At 39.4% G+C, this 18,124-nt stretch overlaps 1 protein-coding gene across 2 annotated transcripts in view; it reads right to left on the bottom strand.

Annotated features, from left to right (window-relative positions):
- kremen1 (kringle containing transmembrane protein 1) overlaps positions 1–1,668 on the bottom strand; it is a 55,999-nt gene extending 54,331 nt beyond the window's left edge. Inside the window, exon 1 of one of the 2 annotated variants that reach the window (XM_034117580.1) lies at positions 1,373–1,668. In XM_034117580.1, coding sequence (XP_033973471.1) covers positions 1,373–1,451 — 79 coding nt within the window. In that variant the 5' untranslated portion in view covers positions 1,452–1,668. The remainder of the gene's footprint in view (positions 1–1,372) is intronic. The other variant, XM_034117581.1, reaches the window with a different exon arrangement.
- Positions 1,669–18,124: the final 16,456 nt, after the last annotated feature.

The raw sequence follows: 18,124 nt of genomic DNA on the forward strand, positions 1-18,124 counted from the left end.
TGTTTTACATTTGTTTTGACCTGCAGTTAAAAGATATTAGAGTGAAACAGAGCCAAGGAAGCAACACACAGGCTGACTGCCTGTAAAGGCATGCAATTATTGTTTTACTGTACAGTCAAATGTGGCACAGCTGACTTAAACTAAACATAAACCTAGACTTTTTCTTCCCCCACTGTTATGAGGGGGAATACCATTGCTTTAAATACTTTGTTAATACATAGGTACACATGGGAGTACTTACGCACTAGCCCAGATGGTGGACCCTCTAATTTGAAATCCAAGGGTATAATTAAGAGACAAAAAAATTAAAAAGGAAAGCATGAGGATTTGCTGCTTCGACATGAAACGCGGCACAAATTACAGCAAAGGAGAAGCTCGGTTTGTGTGGTCATCGCTATTAGATATTCACATTAAAAACAACATATTCAGCTTTGAATTGGGATCCGGTTGCAACTTTGAAGTTCTTGCAGAAAGACGCAATGTTATGCCTGCGTATTAATCTGAATTTGATGGTGAATTAAATGGAAGTTATCAGATGACTGAGCTGAGGGGTTTTGAGTTCATTTCGGCAGGGTATACGATGTCTGTGTGATTCAATTAAAAGATACACAAGCCAGAAAGCCAACAATAATATTATGATGGATATAAATATGTTCTGCCATAACTGTTTAAAAATGACCAATCCAAAAGAATACAATATGATTGATGAGTGTTGAGCAGCTGATGCAGAACAGGTAAACATACCCCGGACCCAACGCGCAGGATGTGCAGGAGAGAGGAGTGCCTAACAGCTGCTGGTTTGGGTTACAAGCCCGTGGTCTCCCTGATTCAATCGAAATGTATCTTAAAAAGAACATAACATCGCTTCCAGATGATTTTCTAAGCCTTTTTGCAGATTCACATGCACCGCTGTTCGCTCAGATTTTTGTCGCCGGGACTCTACTGGTCTTTAGTAAACAAATGTTTACCCTGTACCTGTGTGTGTGGAGGGATAACTGACACTGTCTCGTTCGGTTGTCTTCGAACTTATCACATCACATCAAAACCCATTGCTCCTTGTTGCTTTGGCCGCCCTCTGTAAACACCCATAGTGGAGCCAGCGTGCATTTGGGAAACAGTGTCGTAGTGGGATTTGAACCAAGGCGATGAACTATGAATGAAGTTACTGCGAATGCAATCTGTGACAAATTCAAAACTAAGTATGAAAATATCATAATAACATAAAAACGTAACGCATTTTTGGATATGTATTCAAAACTTGCTGATAGGATAAGAGCATATTCAAAAGAGCAACTTTGGAGATGCTTCCGTCAGCGCAGACATGTATCCGTATTCATCCTGCGCAAAATGCGAGCAGAAAAGTTTGACTCACCGGTGTCGAAAACACTCAAAGCCGCTGAAGAAATAACCCCAGCGAGAAGAAGAGCCAAGGTGGCTGTCCAGGAATCCATGGTGTGTTTAAAGTGTCTCTCAGGTGAAGTGCAGCCAGACGGACGGATGCGCAGAGCGGGCGGACTGACTGACGGTCTGTCCCGGTCTGTGCGCCAGACTCTCTTCGGCCGGCGTTAAAAGTCCCTGAACTTCAAGGCAGGTCCTGCAGCTACTACTACACTGACACCACGGAGACGGCAACAGATAGTAGAAAGCAGGGATCCTATTTCCAACCCATGTGACAGGAAATAGGGGCAATAGATTCAACCTGCAGCGCTGGGGAAGCAGCAGACAGAAAAGAGGAGGAGGGAGGACGGAGGACGGAGGGGGAGAGAGGGTGGACTCAGTGGTGCAATGAACAGCAGGTTCAAGTGTAAACTATCTTCCCTCTTTCAAGATTGGATTTAAACAGAGGTGTAAAGTAACTAAGTGGATTTACTCAGGTACTGTACGTGGATTTGAGGTACTTTGTACTTCTACTCCACTACAATTCAGAGGTAAATGCTGTAGTTTTACTCCACTACATTTTACCAAAGAGTCAAATTATTTCAATATTTTACAAAAAGTCAATCAGAACTTTGTCTACAACAGTAAAATGCTACTTGATGCAACCATATTATCTAGAAATGTCATATATAAATATAATTATATACACACTTCTCTACTACATTTTTCTGCACAATGATTACTTTTACTTTTTATACTTGATTAACATTTTGCTGAAAATACTTTTGTACTTTGATTTAAGTGAGATTCTGGCAGACTTTACAATTTTGAAAATAATCTGTTGGTACTTTTACTCAAGTAAAGCATTTGAATACTTCTTTCACCACTGGATTTAAACCATATTCCCAAATTAAAATTCCAAAAATCAAAGCACAAGCAAAGAAAACACAAGAGAACATCATTCCATATCTATTCCACATGGTCATAACTATAACTTTCTGCACTATGGTCATTATGCATTTACTTTTAGTTCACAATAGTTATATTATAGGAATAGGAGTGATGCCAGGGGAGATCACAACTACCATAAAGTATGAGATCTCACTGTAAACATGCCATGCAGTAAAAGACACGCACAATAAATCCCTTCTGGATTATTATGGGAGTATTCTCTTGGGTTTTTATGTGGGGGTCTAAATCTAATTAGGGGAACATTGCATTTGGAAACCCCTGGGCTATGACATTCTACAAAACTGCACACAACAGGAAGTTAGCAGACCTTAGCAATACATCATTTATATAGCTGTGTTACGTTTGCACATGATCCTGATAGAGCAGTGGTTACAATAGGTAGACATGTGAATAATACAATGGAGTTTGAGAAAAATCATGTTCCTGTTGTTGGATCAATGGAAATTGTGTGTGATCACACAATTTTAGTATGCTTTTTTATTTGCCTACATTTAATAAATAGTGAATCCCCTCTGCAAAATATTAGGAATTAAAGACTTCTTCCTTGGTGCAAGTTTTAGTTGTCCGTGTCAACAGTTAGTTATCAGATTTACAATCGACAGAAATTGATAAATGAGCAGATTATGCTTTATATTGAGGTATTCATTCCTTTACATGATACTAAATATAAACAAGTGTACACTGTGTGTGTGTGTGTGTGTGTGTGTGTGTGTGTGTGTGTGTGTGTGTGTGTGTGTGTGTGTGTGTGTGTCCACTTGCAATGCTTCTCCCCTCTTTGCCATTTCAGACAGGCCTCCTGAATGTAAAACAGCACCCTCATGTGTTTTCATTGAGTATCATGCAGTACTGTGAGGAAGTGTCCAAGCCAAATGCAGCCAGCCTAAAAATAGCAAAATAAATCCAGTATGAGCTCACCACTCATGAAGAAAAAAGGCCCTACATGTGTTTTGCCAAAACCGACAGAGTTGAGATGGGGTGCCCTGGGAAAGTAATTTAACATGACGTTTGCCCTTTTGAGACAGCAGATACTGGCTGGTAGAAACACCACTTATAAGAAATTGAGATATTGTTTGAGATATTATTATTTAACTATATTAACAGTTTACTTAGGCTCTGACCGACATGTCTTTACTTTTGGGGTTGGAATCACCAACGCCCCATGATACATAATTGCGATACTTTAGCCACAATACGATGTTGTTGGGATGTGCTAAAAACTGTAATAGCATTTGTTACTATTAAATACCTTTTAAGTATGATGTTAGTCAACTTTCTAATACATTGTAACACTATAATGCATTTTGGTGGATTCCTGATTACGTTTCTTTGATGTCTCAATATTAGTCCAATCACTCTGATATTTTTCTAAAAAAAGTATCAATAATATTGTATTGATACAATAATTTGCCATGCAAAATATTGCAATACTATGCTTCTTCCCATAAGTTATGGGAAACTATATTCTTAAATAATTTACTTTAGTACAGTCTTTAGGTTTCTGAGTATTCTTTTTCTGCCACTTAGAATTTTACAAAAAAAACATATGAGATTTAAAACGTGATATGTTTTTGTAGATTCAACTCCTTTTCAGTATTTAAAGATACTTGAACACGACCTCAATTACAGTATCTGCAACATTAATGTGCTTCTGTACTAATTCATATGGCCAGATACTCTGCGAGTGTCACACCAAAACAATCTACATTGATAAATTGCTCTACAGTTAAGAGGAAAGCATGCATTTTTGACATTAGGGTGAACTTTTAGATTTAAATGACTTGCAATTGAGTATTTGTACTTGGATGTAATGCTAATTTAATTGGGGAAAATAACCTGAATACTTTTTAGCTTTGATTAGTTGGTATGTGGCATGTTATGTGCTCACACAAAGCATTCTTTGAGCCCTCAGAGTGAATATTAACTGCTGTGTCCATTTAAAAATCCACCTGAATGTGAGTCCTGTCATTACCTCCCATCTTCCCTGCTATCAGTCAGTGATGCTGTGCAGCTTTGGTTTCCTTTGTCCTCTTTTCTCCCCCTGTTTCTCTGTGAGTGTGTGATCACATGTTGGGCTTGTCTGTACACGCTGCCTGGCCACATTCCTTGTGGTCTGCTGGTGTTACTGTAATTCTGTTCTCTCTTTTTTCTCTCTCCAGAACAAACTCTGCACTTCCACAAATGACATCTACACTTAATTCCTTTGGCATTTTGCCTTTTAGACAGTTTGTCCAGTATCTGGTTCCTTACAGTTCTATGTGTGTATGTTTTTTGGCACGATCAGACACAGAGAGAGGCAAGCCCTTCGGTGCGTCCTGCCTGCTGAGTTATTCTAAACGGAGGCTGAAGGTCACAGCAAGAATAATCCAATGAGATGTATTAGAAAGAGCACCATCATCCCTGACCTGCCTGCCAATGGGAAGTTATGCATTGTTGAATTAGAAAGTCGGCCCAAATGCTTTGAATTCACAAATTCAGGAGCCAAGACTATGTCATGTCCTTGTTTTCTCTTGGGTAAACATGAGCGCCTGGCTCTGCATTTTAACGCCACTTTTCTCTCCTTTGTTGTCAAAACTACAGTGTGTTCTTCTTTTGTGCTTTTCTTTCTTGGCATCTAAAGAGAAGGGACTTTGGCTGCACTGTACATGAATCTCTCAAGTGTTTTGACATGCCATTTCATTTAGTTATATTTGAAATAAAGGTAAACAAATGTATAGGAAAATAAATACCATATATCCTCATTTCCCAGAAGTCTTCCAGCTCCAGGTTTGGAGTCCCTGACATTGAGGTCTCCACCTCTAAACAATAAAAGGAGAAGTTAATTTAAGGGGCTTGAAGCATTAAAAATGGCATTTAAAAAAGCTCAACAACAGTATTTCTTCAATAAGCAGTTTCTTGGTTATTCAGGATCATTCACAGACCTCACTGTGAGCATGGGAAATTATCCTGCAACTATTGTGATGATAAATTATTTGTTTGAGTTGCACACTAGAGTACTTAAATAGAAGGAATTGCTGCTTTCTTACAATAGTGTCCTGAATGTCTTTGGGTTTTTCAGCTGTTGTTGGACAAAACATGCAATGTGAATAACTTAATATGGGCTCTAGGAAGTTGTGGTCAGCATTTGTCACTATATTTTATGGACCAACAACTCCACAGGACACCAACGCAACAACAATAAACCAATGAATCAAGAAAATAAATGGCAGAATTATCAGTAATGACAGTAATCATCATGGTCAGTCAGAAGTTGTTCCAATAAAAAAACTGATGAAAGTGTTCTCTCCAGGATCCAGACACATGTTGCTATTAAAAAAAACTCAGCAGGGGGCAATGGAAACTCTTTCAACAGCAATATTATGAAATATTCTTAAACTTGAGCTCATGCAAAACAGTGATGAATAAATAATGTTCTTATGAAAGTGCTGGAAACAAACCTCTAAAACTTGTATTTTGCACTTGTTTTTGAGGCTAAATTTAGAGGACTGGGGTTGTGTGTTTACCCTGATGATTTTCTTCGGTTTCGCAGCGACGTGACAAGAAGGTTTTCTCTCCCTGTTTGACATCACCACTGCGTCACTGTTTTCTGTCTGGATCCTTCTCCAAAGTGCCAAAATAGTCTCTGCTGTCGCTTGGCGCATTACATTAATTAAAGGCAAAACATACGGGCACACGCATTGATGCACAACTTCTGGTGTCTACTCCTATTGGGGGGTCACAGTGAGTCAATGCGATTACTCAACCAAAGCATCTGGTTGTTGTCTGAAGTCTGTCCGACCCGGCCGACAACCCCCACGCGGGCCACATCACGGTGTATCTGAACCACATCATTAGTGGTTGCACACACAACACAGCACACATTATGGTGTCACTCTCTGACCCCAGCAAAGCATATTGCATTGGGCTTCCCTTGACAAATGACAGCCTCTGGCCCTATCTGTGCCAGTAACAACCCCCCCCCCCCCCCCACCCCCAACCACCATCTTCTCTCAACTCTTATCCCCCTACACACACACACACACACACACACACACACACACACACACACACACACACACACACACACACACACACACACACACACACACACACACACACACACACACACACACACACACACACACACACACACACACACACACACACACACACACACACACACACACACACACACACACACACACCTGTGCAGGCCCCTGAGCTTACCCGTGTTCAAAGCCAAGATAAAAGCTAACGTTTACATCCAGCCACCTGCACACAACCAGCAGCCGCTGCCGAACCGCAGCCCCTCCTCCCTTTGCTTCTCCTTCTGACACACACAGCAGTCATCTGTCTTGATCGGCCTCCCGGGTCTCTAATTAGGCTCCGGGTGGGTGACACCCTCTGGAATGTTTATTGTAACATTGCTCAGCCTTTATCTATTTTAGAAGTGAGACAGAAATAAAAGAAGAAATAATAAAAAGCAGACTGCCAAGTAGCAGAGCGAAGAAGAGAGGTGGATTGAACAAGATAACAATCACAAACAATACTATAATAGTGGCAATGCTGAGAAAATGTAGAAAAAGAATGATACAAATGTGTATTGATCATGATTCAATCATTTAGATTTTAATAATGTATTTTAGCTACAACACTAAGAAGCTATAGGCCTTCATCCAATACAAAAACGACTATAAACCGTGGCCTATCACACATCTGGAAGTCTACTACCGAGTTCTGACTCTTCACTTTCTAACAAAACGTTTTTCTTTTTCTGATTTACCCTTTAACGCCAACAAAGATAAGGACAATAAGGCCATTGACATCAACGTCATCATTCCTACAATTTGGAATATGTAAGCATTGACTCATCACAGAACAGGACAAGAGCCAGAAGAGTGCCGGACCAGCAATGCCGCACTTCCCGCCAGGAAACAATGTCCTCGTCCACTGCGGTGGTTTGTTGGAATTACCCTGACATGGATCTCTGTTCTGGGTTGACAATGACAGCACATTGGACTTACATTGTAAAAGAAGTTACTAATGGTAAAGGAGAATCAGTGCTAATTCATATCTACGGTACTCATGGCGCACAGAAGACAAAGGCAATGGTACCAAAGCTCAAATGAGGCTTCTAAATAACAAGTTTTCCCTATTGGGCTGGGTGACTTAAATCTCTACTTGGGAATAGTTGGCTCTGGAAAATGTTGCTTAAACATTGTTTTGCTGAAACAGAACAAATCAAATTATGTGAATGTTTTCTTCATATTTAGAAGTGCTGTGTTTTCTTTCGAGATTTGTCTGAGCCTTGTCTTTAAAGAGTTGTAGAAAGTGGTCACCGCACTGAATAAACTTCAATCCAAATGCTCTTTTTCCACGTAAACAACTCTAGGTTTTTGTTCTAGCTTTGTTGGGTATATTGAGGCCAGACTTGTTTTTACACTAAACCTCTTTTAGTCCCCCTTGACAACATCGTAAACATCCTCTGATGGGCGTCTTTTTTGTTTTATTCATTCAGGGAATGTGAGAACCACAATCCTCCATATGCAAAGTGTAAACTGCTGATGAGAAACACACTGTGCGGATGCAAACATAGTTTACAGGAGAGGAACAAAAAAGGAGATGAAAAGCATCTTGACGTCATGTTTCATTGCAGCAGCTAAACATTTGTGGCCAAAGTGAAAACAGAAAAACAGTCCCATAGTGTCACTCATCTCCAGGGACACAACAAGCGGAGCAACAGGGCCACAGAAGGCAGAAACAAATGTATGTTTGCAGATTTATGGTTTCAAAGCTGTAAACAATGTGATCCCCTGCACAGTCGCTGCTAATACACCATGGTGTGCTGATGTTTGGCAGGTCGCCCAACACATCTCAGTTCCAATTATGACATAAAACTAGTCAGGAGAAACAGTGTCCTCCATGCAGTCTCCGATTCAGAAAGCATGACAAATCCTTCACCGCAAATCATACTGAAAGTGAATAAAAAGTAAGTTGGGAGTTTTGAGTTCACTTCCAGAGGACAGACATTACACAGGAGCAGCAGCAAGAGATTACCCCACACAGCATTTGAATTGCAGAAATGAGTTACATTCTTGGCTTATCAGTGAAATGTATATCTTATATTGCAAAAACAAAATAGTGAGGTACAATCTTAAGTCTAATATGATGGCTAAAACCTTTTTTCCCCAAAACTACAGTTTAAATTGCCTTATATATATATATATATATATATATTGCAGACGTGCACACAAGGGATTTGGCTGCAGAGATGAACAGGGCACATTGCCACAGGGCTTGCAGTGAGCTAACATGATGGGTGCTCCAACACTGTTATAAATCTTGGCAGTAGTACCTTTCCCTCAGCACCTAGGAAATATGGTTATGGACTTTATCTAATATTTTTGGACAACAGTAAAATGCAGTATTGATCACACTAAAGGTTAAGGCCATTGCGTTAAATATCTATACAATGTACTGTACATGGAAGTAACAGGGTGAAATTAAAAATGTCTGTTCATCAATGATGACTTCGTAATGTCTTCACATTTCTTGTGAGTGGCATCCAACAGTCCAATATCCAAAGATATTCAATTTAAAATTATATAAAAACAGAGAAAAAAACTACTTATATTTGACAAACTGGAACCTGTGAATGTTTGCTGTTTAGTTATTTTAAAATGATTCTAACAACTCATTGTGTCAGCTCTATAAATTACAAATGTAAAGGTTAAAAACCTAAAGTTTAGTGTGAGCAAAGAAAAATGCATTTTATATTCCTGTGTTGTACTTTCCTTTATATGAACATCCAGAGCCCGTAGTGATGTATGTACTGTATAGCACATTGATGAAAGTTTGTCATCGTCTTGCATAAGATCTGTTGAAACCAGTAACCAGCGACTGTCTAACAGTTCAGAAGCCAGTCTGAATGACCCGACTGAAACAAAGTGAAACTCCTCTTCCCTTTCAAATAATTATGAAGAACAAGAAATTAACCTGATGACGCCGTAGGTGCTGTATCTTCTCCATTATACTTATTAGATCTTCAACCTTGTGGGTTCGGACGTGCTAAGGAAGAGGGAACAAATGATGAGTCACAGCGATAAGAATTCATAATAAGGCTCAGAAACAAAAATAAAGGACCTCCAATGCCCCTGCGATATGAATCACACATTCACAAGCAGGTATACGTAAAGGCAAACACACAGAGATACCAAATGCAAGTGTGCCTAGACAGTAAACAATACCGACCAAAGAATGTGGGCTAACAAGATACAAAACTGAGGGGAGAAGTCTTTAAAGTGAGCAAATGTCTTCAAACTATTGTGAGTTTGTGATCTAAAGCATTCATATTCAAATAGATATAAACTGAGTAGACAAAAACTCAGCTAGCACAAGATTAAATGATCTTGAAAAGGCACGGCAAGTTGCAATCAGTGCTCATGGTGATGTTCTTAATCAAGGCACTAATGTCAGTAAATATAAAACATAAGACGGAGGCAAGTCCGGGCTAGTGTGACCTGATATGGCTTCATTTGAAAGATGTCTGTGTACTACTGACAGGATTCCAGACTACACACACACACACACACACACACACACACACACACACACACACACACACACACACACACACACACACACACACCACACACACACACACACACACACACACACACACACACACACACACACACACACACACACACACACACACACATATCCTAAAATGAAACTCTGCATACTCAGAGCAGAGATTTAATTCCCACTTCATCAAATCTGTGCATCAGACGAGTTCCACAGTACATGATAAGGAAGACAAATAGGGGGAAAACACAAACCAAGCATGGAGGAACATGTGCCTTTTGAAGTTGGCTTTCTTCTTGGAACTAGCTTTGGCGTAACACGGCTGGTTAAGCAGATCATTAAGCGTAATGGTTGGGGAGGATTGCAGAGCTTCATCTCTGATGGCAAGAACAAAGTGTTGGATGATCTGGGGGGATTCTGGGGCTGGATTTAATGGGAATTCCCCTGCCTGCTGGGACAGTTGACTTGTGCTAACAGACAGGTGCTATCATAAATCTAGAGTCAAGGCATTACTCACTCGGCTTTACATACTGATACTCAAGGTAAATGGGGATAAAGTTATCCTTTGAAAGATTATATCTCACGATTAAAGGTTCTTTTTGAATAGACGCCATGTTAATGTCTGCTAGTGACATATGACAATACATAAGTGAAAACAAGGAGAGCACTCAGAGAGCACAGATCAGCTCCAAGGTGATATTTCTTGTAATCTAAAGGAACAAATCATTTGTGTTTTTCTTCCCCTGATATGGATCTTCTACAAAAATGTAAAGGGGCCTATTATGTTTTGTTGGGGTTTAGTGGGTTCTATAGGTTTGTGTGCATGTAAATGGTCTGCAAAGGCTACAATCCCAAAGTTCATCCAGAGGGAGTTTTTCTCCCACACACTCCCCCCTTTAATGGATTCTTCTTTGGCCTATGGCACAGCCTTCAATCCATTTTCATGAAGATCAGCCAGTAGTTTAACTGTCATACTGCTGATAACAGGCAAACAAAAAAGTTGCATCCTTGTCAAAGGTAACTATGGAAAATAAATGTATTTTGTTTACCTGTTTTTGGGATGTCAAATACTGAAACGTCTATTTCCTTTGCCAGGTAATTATAAATACAAGTAAATAAAAGCAAACATGGGATCTGGAATTTGGGGTCACGGGAACTTGTGATTGTAAGGAATTCATTTATTTAAAGGGGAAACAAACAACCAAGAAGAAGAAGAAGAAGAAGATATACTTTATTAATCCCTTACAGGGAAATGTCTTTCATTACATTACACACACAGGGGAGGATATACATGCACACACACACAACCACATGCAGATAGGAGAGGTGGCAGAGCAGAGAGGCTGCCAGGTACCCTGCGCCAAGGGAGCAGTTTCGAGGTTAGGTGCCTTGCTCAAGGGCACCTCGGCAGTGGCCTTGGAGGTGAACTGGCACCTCTCCAGCTACCAGCTCATTCCATCTTTTTTTTTGGTCCGATCAGGACGTGAACCGGCGACCCTTCGGTTCCAAGACCAAGTCCCTACAGACTGAGTCACTGCCGCACATTTTTTCATCTTAGCATGCCTTGAAGAAGTGCCATGATGTACACACTTATTCATGAGAACACTTGATCCGTGCATAAAAAGCTTTTGAAAACGGTTTGCATTCTTTTCAGTTGAGAAATCAGAGGGGAATGTTGTTGGAGGATTATCACCGCTAAAATGATTTCTCAGGATGAGTATGAGCTTTGAAAATATTTCCCCTTGAGGCGAATAAAAGGCGAACGCTCACCATTCTTTATTTATTTTCTCCTCTCACTTCTCTCTTTTGTCAGGGCCCTCCACTGCTTTGCATTTAAATCACTCCAAATCGTGAAATCGCTTCCACCCATTCCTCATGTTTATGAAAACAGAAGTTTCCAAGAGCCTGCAATGAATTTATATTTGGTACGAGCTACGTAGTGCATCTAACTCCCCTGGCAATGTGCCCCTCCACAAGACCCCCACCCCCCGTTTCCACAGAGCCGACTGATTGATTTGCTCTTTAATGGCTTCCTGTGTTGGGCATGGTTTAAGACGAGCAACATCTGTAAGGGTGGATTGGGCATGCTGGGTCTGTTTTGCTCTGCTACGCTCATCTGTGGTGTAGTAAAGTGAGGTATCTGCCTTTTCTGTGGTTAAGGAGAATGACGTGCTCCATTATAAAAAGAACTGACTTCAATGAGAAATGAGCGTTGGGTCCCAGCGGTCGCTGGTCGCTGAGCGGATTACATTGCCTCAGGGGATGAGGTTCAGTGTCTGATGTTGATAACTGAGGAGGGGGAACACTAGTAGCTGGCCTGTGAGTGATAAAGTTAAACTGAGTGTTAATGTCAAGAGCAGTTTGTGTTTGAAGAGCCACTTCTATGAGTTCCCACACAAGCTGAGGTTCAGCTTTGGGTTGTACAGTGGACTTCTGCATACGCTTTGCATGCTTTACGTGCAAAAGGTCACCACTATGAAACAGTGCTAAATCAGAATCTGTTTTCTTTCCAAGTAGGTTTTCACATTTAAGGAATTTTCCTTGGTGTATAATGATGCAGACATAAAAACAGTAAGATCAATTCAAATGTAAAAATAAGAGGGAGAGGATACAAATCTGTAACTCTGGGGGCCCGGGGTCTTTTTTATGAGGCCAAGAGCTTTCAGGAAGAAAGATAAGATCCCAGAAAATAAGTGAAAAGCTTGTGAGTATAGAATCTTTAGAATCACACCACTAAAGCAAATTATGAATTGGAAAAGGACACAAGAGAAAATATATTGACAAATATAATTCAGGAAGTTCAATAAGGGAGGAATCTACGAAATGCTGTAATTGAAGGTATAATTTATATTGCACTTTATATTTCGTAGCTGCTACATTGTACTGCCATGTGGTAAATGCTTATATGCTGCTCATGCTCTTTCTGCATATCATGTATTTATTTTGCTATGTATATAAATGTCATGTTCTTAAATGTTGTATGTGACGGACTACGGATGGAAACTAGCTCAAAGCTCAAATCCGGCATGCTTACGTTTTTAAAGCATTATTTGTTTTAAATGTTCATCAATGTGCACTGTCCCTCTTCAAATAAACGATTAAATGAAAATGAAAAATGAAAAAAGTGATGTTAAATTATATTATCTTAAACAGAAAGACTTCAAATTAGTTTATTTTATCTTTTAAAGGTCTCCTATTATGCTATTTTTAGGCATATATTAAAAAAGAGGAGGGGGAGCTAATGCCTGCTCAGAATTCTACCGGCAAATTCTGCCGTGATTAAACGCCATCATGTTCCAAACCACATCAAGGATTATTTCTGAAACAGTATGGAGCTCAAATGCTTTTTCTCTTGCGGGTTTACCACAAGGTGAGTTCCTTTTTTGATTTGCTTTTTTGATTTCCTGCTTTTTTACACATACTCTCTCCAGTACAGGTTAGCTCTGAGTGTTAGCGATGCTTGCTAATGTTAACAAAGACCATATTACGTCCAAAACACGTTGCGCATTGTTTCTAATAGCAACGTTTCTGATAGTGCCGTGGGTCCACATTTCCGATATTAGGTGATTTATGTCATATCGAACGCAAATCTGGATCAGCTCCGTTGTACCCCCGTTTTTAGAGATTTGGGTACGGAGGAAAAGAGAGAGGGTTTTGTTTTCTGACACTTTGTGAGTTCCCTGACACACCGGGGACACATATTTATGTATAAAAGACATCGAAAAGTGCATTTTGCATGATAGGTCCCCTTTAAATATAAGATTAATTCCCCCTTTAACTTACTTTCCTCTTTTTTGGTATGATATCGGATTTATTTTAATTTGGCTTTGACTATACAATACTGAATATGCAGTATTACACTGTTTGACAATGAAAGATGATTTATTTTTATAATTCTAATTGTTTTTACTGCATTGTTCTGAAACAAGCTTTTGTTTTTGTCTACTTTAGGATTAGCTGACTTTGCTCCAATATTCTCACCAACATTAAGTGTTCCCATTTAAAAAACAAACTCAAACACAAAACTCCCTGTTTGGGCAAACATACTAATCCTGAAATCCATCTTTAGTTCAACCTTCGTCTTAAAATTAGGAGTTAACATCACAAGGCGCTGCTCAACCATGAGGTATTAAGAGGTAAAAGACAAAGCACACCTGCAAAGCTGGAGTTGACATGAAACAAAAAAAAAAAAAAACACACACCCAAAACAAAGCCTCATCCAAAAAGCCACTTCAGAAGCCTTTCTTCATAATCCAGGGATATGGAGCACATCTGAGAAATGGGAAAAGTCCCTCATGAAGCAACAGGCTTCCTGAGAACAAGTTAGCATTTACTTGCATTTGAATTTGATTGAACTAATTATGCCGGGTTGTTGGGATGATAAGCGAGTGTAAACATTTGGGGTAAGAGCGGCCCCTGCAGAGATGAAAACCCTCTACTTTCATCCATATGCAATTAATCAGCATCTGACTCTGCAAACGCAGCAGCTTGCTCCATTGGCTCTCTTATAAGCACTGACTGACACATGAAAGCAGAGGAATTTGCACCCGTTTAGGATATTATACAGTGAGTGAGTCAAATCTGAGCTGATACTGTAGAAAGACCTCAGACGACGGCACACAGCGAGGCTTACTCGTCCTTTGTGAGGGTATCAAGACTTAGGTAACACTACATGTGAAGTGGGCAGGCTTGGAGAGTAACAGAATACAAGTAACAGGGTTGTGTAATCAAGATACAAAAAAAAGTAACTGTTTTCCCATACAAATGCATTAAAAAACGTCAGTTTACTGTTAGATAAAAAAAAAAATGCACATTACAAGCAGGATTACAATGTTACTAAAAAACAAAAAAAAGAGCATATATTGTGTTGATTGTATTGCTTCAATGCAAGCTGTACTGTTCTGTAGGCTAATACTTTAAGAGTGAATCTATACAAATCCCGCCAAATTTTGCTAAAATAAAATGGAGCATCGTTGGATTCCATTTAGCTTGTCTATTTCTGAAGAGGTTGTACAATAGCAGAGGTGGGAGAAGAACCCAGATCTTGTACTTGAGTAAAAGTACAGATTATGCAAATTGGCCCATTTCAGAATCTATATATTATATATTTTGATTATTTATGTATTGATGTGTTTATGAAGCTGGTAAAGGTGGAAGTGATTTTAATTATTTAATTAATTGCAAGGTTGCTTGTGAATGTAATCCCGGGGTAAACTCCTATTTAAATGTTGATTATATTGTTTATCATTAATCTATATCTGCACATAAACTTAAGGTACTGCATATAATGTAGTGGAGTAAAAGCACAAGTTCCTTAAAATTGTTCTTATATTAAGAACAGGACTTGAGTAAATGTAGGCTACTTTGTTACTTAAAGGTGGGGTAGGTAATTTTGGAGAAACCAGCTCGAGTGCGCTAGAATTTGAAAATACACAACCGGAAAAAATCTGCCACTTCCTTACAGAGCCCCTCCTCCAACACACACGAACGCGCACATGACCAATGAGGGCACGAGATAAGTTTGTGCACAGATGGAAGGCTGACAGGCAGGTAGGCCATCCAGTTATTTTAGCCGGGCCGGCTAAAATGATTGGTCGTGCTTTTTACAGTACTACGGCTTCCACAGATGACATTTTTTTATGGATTTTTTGTCAAAGCACTTAAGATATTCATTGCCATCAGGATGTTAAGAGCATTCCATGGAATATAACAAAAAGTGTATCTCGAGCCGGTTTCTCAAACTTACCTACCCCACCTTTAACACCGCGGTACAATACCGAGGTTCCATTCTGCCAAGCCCCCAGGAAGTGCGCCGGACTCTGTGCCCAACATTCGTTGTGTCCAAACGGCGGTACTGCAACTTCCGTATCAGTCCGTGACATCACCCGGCCCAAAACAACTTTTTCCCATTGACTAACATGGGGAAAGAGACGTCTGTAAATCGGTGGATAATTTTTTTGTTAACTAAGTAAACTACCCAGTATTAAATATTGTATAGCCCTTATTAGAATCATTAGGTCCTTAAAGTTGTAAAATGCACTAAAAGCGGAATCTAGATTTATTTTCTCTCTCCATTCATTCTAATGACCCGAGAGTGGGAGCTCGGGGGGCGGGGCTTAAGGGGCGCATGCTCTGTGAGCGCACATACGGGTTCTTCTGGTTCTTCTGCTCTGGCAGCCAGGCATGACGGGTAATCTGTGACGTTTCGCTCTCTCAAAAGTTGGGCCATTTTGACTTATATCCCATTCCTTTGATATAAATCTGTTCCAAAATCTGAAAATCGGCGTGTAACCTTAAGAATTGTCACTACCGAACACATATTATCTTCAATTAAGTAAACTTTTCGGGGTTTTATGCAAAGTATTAGGTTTGTATGTGTGTAAACCTCTTCAAAAAGGTGTCTGCTAGCCATGTACTTGCTAGCATTATTTAGTTATGCTCAATTTTAGCTAGAATTGTCACTACCGAAACAGTCACTACCGAAACAGTCACTACCGAAACATATGGTTACGTTTTGGTAATTGACATGAACGTTTCGGTAGTGACAAAATGGAATGGTAAGCAAATCCCACCATTTTGAAATAAATGTGTTTTAAAGTCTGAAAATCAGTGTGTTACTTTAAAGGTCTCTTATTATACTATTGTTAGGCATATATTATAGGTCTCAGAATATAAAAAAACATGTCTATGAAGTGTTTTGCTCAAAATACCAAACAGATCGCCCATTCTAGACTCATTCCCCTCTATTTCAGCCTGTTACTAAAGTGCTGATTCTGGGTCAGTAGCTTCAAACACTCACACTTCAACATAAGGCATGTTATGAGTTAAGATTAAGCAATAAGGTTGAGGGAATATGATACAACCTTGAGAACAAAATACTGTGGTCACTACCGAAACACTGGATGTTTTGTAAAAAATTAAGTATATTGAGTTATCAACTAAAATGATATGATTCTGATTGGTTTAATGTATATTCAATTCAATTTCAACAATCATCAACTCTGGAATCAATATGATCAGTATTATGCATTTTACAAAGAAAGTTTGCATTGTGATTTTTATGAATTGTATAAATTGAACTTTGAAATTTGAATAAAAATTCCCTTATATTAATTTAATTTTGAAAACCCTCAAGAAATATTTGTTAAAATACTATTTAGAGACGGGAAGGTAAAACAATCTTAAGAGGATAATATAATACTTTTTTACTACAGTGTATGTACTATGTTTTGGTAGTGACCATTTTTGGTAGAGGAAGAACATTCCAATACAGTCTGAAAATACGATATAAAAATGTACGGTTCTTTTACTAGATAATGTGTAATTTAGATATGGTACAAAATATATATGGACAAAGTTTTGGGAAAAAAACATTTCAAAACATTTCCAACCTGACTTTGGTCCAATTTGGTAGAATGGCCCATATAGCCTGTGTTGTATATTTATACACACAAATGAACAACCTTGTGTTTTTTCAAAAAACAAATAACAAGTTGACCCACATTTTGATGTCAGAGCACAGGACAGGAGAATGCTGGGCACAACATAAAGCTCAACAGTGAAGCTGGCAATGCTGAACAAAACCATCTAGAGTTATAATATTTATTCAGCTGAAAAAGTCAAAGCTCTACGAAAATGTACACCTTTCCTTCAAGTATTCCTTCAAGTACTTATTCCTTCAAGTACCGCTAGCTGCTAGCTGCTAGCTGCTAACTGCCGCGGCCGCCTCGTTAATATCAAATCCATCATAACAATCCAGTACCATGCTGTCATGAACGTGCGGTGCTGTTAGGTGTACGCAAATTGACGTGCTTGATGTGAACGAGCCTTTTGGGGGGCATGGTTAAAGTTGCGCATGCTCTACAGTATGAGCGCACATACGGGTACTTCTCAGGCATGACGGGTAATCTGTGATGTTTCGCTCTCTCAAAAGTTGGGCCATTTTGTCTTCATGCGCCAATGAGCAGCTCTCATAGGAATGAATGAGGCCCCGCCTCCCACGCTGTATCCAGTTCTTATTATACATCCATGGTCGTGGGTTGTAGCTGTTAGCATCCTTTCCGGTCATTTATGAACCTATACACCATGTACAGCTAATCCCTGCTACCAAGTGTTCAAAATAATATTGCTTTAAAAATCTAAACAAAATTAACTGCCATGCCAACAATACACATAAATGGCTCCTACATGTGTTCGTTTGTTTCATTTTCTA

Source organism: Trematomus bernacchii, unplaced genomic scaffold (genome assembly GCF_902827165.1).
Source record: "Trematomus bernacchii unplaced genomic scaffold, fTreBer1.1, whole genome shotgun sequence".
Lineage (NCBI taxonomy): Eukaryota > Metazoa > Chordata > Actinopteri > Perciformes > Nototheniidae > Trematomus > Trematomus bernacchii.